Genomic DNA, 6788 nt, shown 5'->3' on the forward strand with positions numbered 1-6788 from the left:
ATATGCTAAGCTAGCACACTGACGTCGGTTATACAATTTTAAACACAACGTCCACGTTTGCAGAGATCTGTGATCTAATTGATAGCAGGCCTCTAGAGGAACTATGTGATAATCTTCCCAACATGTCTTCAATGAAGGCAGCATGGAACGCCACCAAATTATGTACAGGCCTGCGCAGGTTATCCAATCTTCATGTTCAATGCCTGGAGTATGTTTATCATAGGAGGAGCCACATCAATATTATACGCCTGTAAAGAACTGGTATAGTTTGTGTATCTGGAACGCACCTAATATTTTGGGGGAAGATTCGTGATTTCTCGCGATATATGTGGTACAGAAGCGGTACGCAGTTCAATGCAGGGCAGAGCGCACAGAGCGTTCTGTACATCAGCGCTTTTCCGCTTTCTGGCTGCTCTCTGGTGTGACCGGGGAGAAAGCGGAAGGAATATGGTTCCATCTCGCGTTCCTCCCGCTGCAGCGCGTTCATAACGGAGCTCTCGTGCGGGAGGCTGGGGGTCGTACTCGGTCCACCAAATAACAAGATTCCTGCATTTCCAGTTAAACCCGGTAGTCCCTGCAGCAGGAGCGGAGCGTCACGGGAACAGATGGGTAAGATGAGATGACAATGATGTGTTTTGGTTTTTCTAACCGTTGTGATGCGTCCATTTAACATTTCAACGGATAGAAACCGAAACACAACGGGACACATCCGGAGACTGTACAGTAGAGATGTTGAATGTAGGCTGTATTTTTGTTAGCTGCGTGTCCTGATGGCCATAACGCGATGCGTGGGCGTGTGTTTGTGTGTGTGTGTGCAGCAGACAGAGTAAGAAGACATTGATGAGTTACAGATGTTGACACGTTTACATTTTTATTTTCTCCCTCTCTCTCTCTCTCTCCTCGTCTCATTGTCTTTGCTGGAATATAGCCTAACTGAGTGTAAATATGTTTAGTTGTAGAGTTACTGAGTGGTAGTGACGCTCCTCCCGGTAAACCCAAGGGAGAGGTGGGGGGAGAACACAGGAAGAGAACAGAACGCAGCTTCATGCTCTTTACTGTAACACTGACTGCTGGTGTGTAGCTATGCCATATCCCCTCCTCTCTTCCTCCTCTGTTCTTGCAATCATCTCTTCTCCTCTGCCCCCTCTTCTTCTTCCCCTCTCTTCTCTGTTCATTATGTCCCTGTAGTGCATGTCTTAGCCACCTGTGACTGATAATACACTGATTCACAGATTCACACACACATTTCTAACACATCAGCCCATCTTTTTCTTTGAGGCCCCAACACCGGTCCATTTTTGTATAATTTCGCGCAAAAAAAAACCAAACAAGTTAGACAGGCCCACTAAGCTAAAAATGGACCACCCCTGCACACACACCAGCGCTGACATCACCTGAGTCCCTCCCTGAGTTGGAGTCCTGGTCCCCATGGTAACCAGACACCTCCGCAGCACCTCCATGGCGATGGTGATATTCATGATGCAGCTGCAGTGTGTGTCATCAAGCTTCCAGCCAATCAGAGTGTGAGTGTATAAGAATGTGTGTGTGTGTGTGTGTGTGTGTGTGTACCATGACCAAGAATGTGTGTTTTGAGTGAGAAAAAGAGGGCATATTTTTTCCATATGTGTGTGGGAGTGTGTGGTTTGGTCTTATCTAAACTAACTGCAGCTGTTGGAGAAAGGTCAGGACAGAGCAGACCCATCCAGTACACAGATGCTGGGGGAGGGGGGCTGGGTGTGTGTGTGTTGTACTTCAGAGTGGGAGTGTGTTATGTCTACAGGCTTAGTTGCTACACTCCTCTGGTTCCTCTCCAGCTCTCCTCTCTTCTCTCAGTACAGAGAGGCACAAGGTAGATAGAGATAGATACAGAGAGAATGAGTAAGGGTGTTTTAGGGGTTGGGGTCGAGGAGGAGGGAGATTGAGTCATAGCCGTCCTCCCTCTCATTCCACCGTTCCCATAGTTACACCCACCCCCCTCCCTACCACCACTACCCACACAACTATGACAGCAATTTCTGTATTTGTCTTTTTAGAAACAGAGGTATTCTCATTGGGCGCAATCTTAACTTGAGATGCATACACTTAAACTCAACTATTGCGTAAATCAGGAACATTAGGATTCAGGCCTTTAGCAATAAATAGTAACCAAGTTTGTTACCCATTCTTCTAATTCGGTGTCCTATTTGTTAGCTATTGAAGGGCAACTAAACCACTTTTCTAAACCTAATTTTAATTTTCTCCAGCAAAACACCAGTGTCTACATATGTAATATAAGAAGTTAAACCTGATCACATCATCAAAAGTTGTAAAAATTGTAAAAGTGATTTTGAAACAGTTTGAGATTCATGGTGACATAGGGAGCAATCAAATACCCTCCCTCTGGCTAGAAACTTGTTGCAGGTTTTGAAAATCACTGTTTTCTTTACTTTTAATCCTACCCTATCCTTTTAAACACAGATCATAGAAACACATCATTTTCACATATAGACACTGGTATGGTGCTGAGATAATTGAAAAGTGGCAGAATTACCTTTTTAGTCCAAGTCTAAATAGTTTTGTATTTTTGTGTGTGTGTGTGTGTGTGTGTCCAGTAGAGGCAGTGGTAGAGTTTGACTACGAGGCTCAACAGGAGGATGAGTTGAGTCTGCATGTTGGTGACATCATCGTCAAGGTAACGAAGGATGACGGAGGATGGTGGGAAGGAGAGATAGACGGACGGAGGGGGCTGTTCCCAGACAACTTTGTCAGGGTGAGTAACAACAACGACAACACACACACACATCAATGTTGTTGTTCCTATATTGTGTTGTGTTGTTGACTCTTTCTTAATATTCTGTAATGGCTAGCCTAATGAACTGTGAAGAACATACAAACATGTTCTGTGAATGTCCTGGATGCGAGACCAGATGCTGCACTGTGAGATGCACACTGACACCAGTATCTCACAGTGATGTGTGTGTTGTGAAGGGGGAAGCGTCCACTTCCTTTCCCAGTAGAGGAAGTAGAAATGATACAGGCAAACAGGAACACATTGTTGTGTGTTTCTGTATCCCCCAAAGGTCAATGATAGACATCTACTGTAGAATAGAACAGATACGAGTTCTGCTGAACTTTTGCTCCAGAAACTGATTCTATAATAATGAGTGAAATATTCTGTTATGTTTTTGACAGAATGTCACTGCTCACTCAGATTACACTCACCCTGTGGTCTGTGTGTGTGTGTGTGTGTGTGTGTGTGTGTGTGTGTGTTGGGGGGGACAGTTAAGCCGTATGTTTTGTTGTCTCTGCTGGAGTGAGCCATACAGAATGTGCTGGGGACAGCTGAAAGATAGGAGAGAGATGGATGAGAGAAAGCGCAAAATTCAAGCTAGCATTATTTTCTAATCCAGCTTTTAATACTGTAAAACTCATCGTCATCATCTGTGTTTGTGTGTGTGCACGCAAGTGTGTGTTATGATTCTCTTCCCTTTCTCAATATTGTGCATTTGTTCACTCCCCTTATGAACTTACTGTAGATGCCACGCACCCTGTGGTGTGTGTGTGTGTACGCACGTGCGTGTTATGATTCTCTTCCCTTTCTCAATAGTATGCATTTGTTCACTCCTCTTATGAACTTACTGTAGATGCCATGCACCCTGTGGTGTGTGTGTGTGTGTGTGTGAGAGAGTGAGTGAGGGAGTGAGGGAGTCCAGACATTAGGGAGACCATGAACACTGGCTGATAGTGCAGAGAGGATATCAGGGCCTTAGAACAGAGGTGCTGATATTTAGATCATGATGAATAACATTACATGGGTATTGTATTTTGAGCTGTTTGTCGCTGGTGTACAAAATAACAAAATAAAATATGCAAAAATGAAACTTAAAAACGGGAAGCATAGAAATATCGCACAGAGAACTTATCTACCACTTCTTAGACTTTATTTTTCATTAAGAATAACTCACATTTCTATGTAATAATTCTGTCGGGTCGCCCAAAAAGTGACATAGTGCAGATTTTTTGGATACAAGCCCTGGTGTGTTATCGTGCTGGGCTGCAAAAATACATGGAAAAAATACTGGTTCCCCGGGGACCAAGCTGGAGAACATTCATCTCAGAGGGAACGGGTTTCACCAGATGGGTCCCATGAATTGTCAGTGTGTGTGTGTGTGTGTACAGTAAGCAGGTGTTTCCTGTTCTGACATTGTAAATCTCGACCTCTTCCCTTCGTCATTTCAGTTTGGTTTCCTTCTAGAGAGAAACATGCTCACTTATACTCTGACACACTGTGTGTTTGCGTGTGTGTGTGTGTGTGTGTGTGTGTGTGTGTGTGTGTGTGTGTGTGTGTGTGTGTGTGTGTGTGTCGTTGCTCCAGTGAGCTATAGTAGCTGCAGGGCAGCGATTATGAAACTGCATCGTGACAAATGCATTAAAGAACTGTGAACTACACAGCCGTGTGTGTGTGTGGAAGGAAAGGGCAGTGTATGTTGCAGCTGTAGGACATTACATACACATTACATCAGGTCTTTAGTGTCTTGTGATAGTTTATGTAAGAAGAAATGGAAAGACACTAACTTCTACATCTGCATTGTTTGCTGTTTGGGGTTTTAGGCTGGGTTTCTGTACAGCACTTTGACACCGGCTGATGTAAAAAGTGCTTTATAAATACATTTGACTGATAACTGCATTAACTGTGGACAGTTAGGGTTAGAGTTGAGCCAGGTTGTTGACATGAAGCTAGGTTTAGGGTTAGGGTTGAGCCAGGCTGTTGACATGAAGCTAGGTTTAGGGTTAGGGTTGAGCCAAGCTGTTGACATGAAGCTAGGTTTAGGGTTAGGGTTGAGCCAGGTTGTTGACATGAAGCTAGGGTTAGGGTTGAGCCAGGCTGTTGACATGAAGCTAGGTTTAGGGTTAGAGTTGAGCCAGGCTGTTGACATGAAGCTAGGTTTAGGGTTATTGTTGAGCCAGGCTGTTGACATGAAGCTTGGTTTAGGGTTAGGGTTGAGCCAGGCTGTTGACATGAAGCTAGGTTTAGGGTTAGGGTTGAGCCAGGCTGTTGACATGAAGCTAGGTTTAGGGTTAGAGTTGAGCCAGGTTGTTGACATGAAGCTAGGTTTAGGGTTAGGGTTGAGCCAGGCTGTTGACATGAAGCTAGGTTTAGGGTTAGAGTTGAGCCAGGCTGTTGACATGAAGCTAGGTTTAGGGTTAGGGTTGAGCCAGGCTGTTGACATGAAGCTAGGTTTAGGGTTAGGGTTGAGCCAGGCTGTTGACATGAAGCTAGGTTTAGGGTTAGGGTTGAGCCAGGCTGTTGACATTAAGCTAGGTTTAGGGTTAGGTTTGAGCCAGGCTGTTGACATGAAGCTAGGTTTAGGGTTAGGGTTGAGCCAGGCTGTTGACATGAAGCTAGGTTTAGGGTTAGGGTTGAGCCAGGCTGTTGACATGAAGCTAGGTTTAGGGTTAGGGTTGAGCCAGGTTGTTGACATGAAGCTAGGTTTAGGGTTAGGGTTGAGCCAGGCTGTTGACATGAAGCTAGGTTTAGGGTTAGGGTTGAGCCAGGCTGTTGACATGAAGCTAGGTTTAGGGTTAGGGTTGAGCCAGGTTGTTGACATGAAGCTAGGTTTAGGGTTAGGGTTGAGCCCGGCTGTTGACATGAAGCTAGGTTTAGGGTTAGAGTTGAGCCAGGTTGTTGACATGAAGCTAGGTTTAGGGTTAGGGTTGAGCCAGGCTGTTGACATGAAGATAGGTTTAGGGTTGAGCCAGGCTGTTGACATGAAGCTTGGTTTAGGGTTAGGGTTGAGCCAGGCTGTTGACATGAAGCTAGGTTTAGGGTTAGGGTTGAGCCAGGCTGTTGACATGAAGCTAGGTTTAGGGTTAGAGTTGAGCCAGGTTGTTGACATGAAGCTAGGTTTAGGGTTAGGGTTGAGCCAGGCTGTTGACATGAAGCTAGGTTTAGGGTTAGGGTTGAGCCAGGCTGTTGACATGAAGCTAGGTTTAGGGTTAGGGTTGAGCCAGGCTGTTGACATGAAGCTAGGTTTAGGGTTAGGGTTGAGCCAGGCTGTTGACATGAAGCTAGGTTTAGGGTTAGGGTTGAGCCAGGCTGTTGACATGAAGCTAGGTTTAGGGTTAGGGTTGAGCCAGGCTGTTGACATGAAGCTTGGTTTAGGGTTAGGGTTGAGCCAGGCTGTTGACATGAAGCTAGGTTTAGGGTTAGGGTTGAGCCAGGCTGTTGACATGAAGCTAGGTTTAGGGTTAGAGTTGAGCCAGGTTGTTGACATGAAGCTAGGTTTAGGGTTAGGGTTGAGCCAGGCTGTTGACATGAAGCTAGGTTTAGGGTTAGAGTTGAGCCAGGCTGTTGACATGAAGCTAGGTTTAGGGTTAGGGTTGAGCCAGGCTGTTGACATGAAGCTAGGTTTAGGGTTAGGGTTGAGCCAGGCTGTTGACATGAAGCTAGGTTTAGGGTTAGGGTTGAGCCAGGCTGTTGACATTAAGCTAGGTTTAGGGTTAGGTTTGAGCCAGGCTGTTGACATGAAGCTAGGTTTAGGGTTAGGGTTGAGCCAGGCTGTTGACATGAAGCTAGGTTTAGGGTTAGGGTTGAGCCAGGCTGTTGACATGAAGCTAGGTTTAGGGTTAGGGTTGAGCCAGGTTGTTGACATGAAGCTAGGTTTAGGGTTAGGGTTGAGCCAGGCTGTTGACATGAAGCTAGGTTTAGGGTTAGGGTTGAGCCAGGCTGTTGACATGAAGCTAGGTTTAGGGTTAGGGTTGAGCCAGGTTGTTGACATGAAGCTAGGTTTAGGGTTAGGGTTGAGCCC

General features: G+C 45.6%; 1 protein-coding gene across 5 annotated transcripts in view; it reads left to right on the plus strand.

Moving 5' to 3' along the window:
- Window positions 1-258: 258 nt before the first annotated feature.
- The window catches only part of sh3kbp1 (SH3-domain kinase binding protein 1), a 25185-nt gene continuing 18655 nt past the window's right edge, over window positions 259-6788 (plus strand). For 2 of the 5 annotated variants that reach the window (XM_021620323.2, XM_021620321.2), the window contains exons 1-2: window positions 271-609; window positions 2592-2749. In XM_021620323.2, coding sequence (XP_021475998.2) covers window positions 606-609; window positions 2592-2749 — 162 coding nt within the window. In that variant the 5' untranslated portion in view covers window positions 271-605. Of the gene's footprint in view, window positions 610-2591; window positions 2750-6788 lie in introns of all 5 variants that reach the window. The other 3 variants (XM_021620324.2, XM_021620322.2, XM_021620318.2) reach the window with 3 other exon arrangements.

The sequence above is a fragment of the Oncorhynchus mykiss genome, chromosome 11, assembly GCF_013265735.2.
Source record: "Oncorhynchus mykiss isolate Arlee chromosome 11, USDA_OmykA_1.1, whole genome shotgun sequence".
Lineage (NCBI taxonomy): Eukaryota > Metazoa > Chordata > Actinopteri > Salmoniformes > Salmonidae > Oncorhynchus > Oncorhynchus mykiss.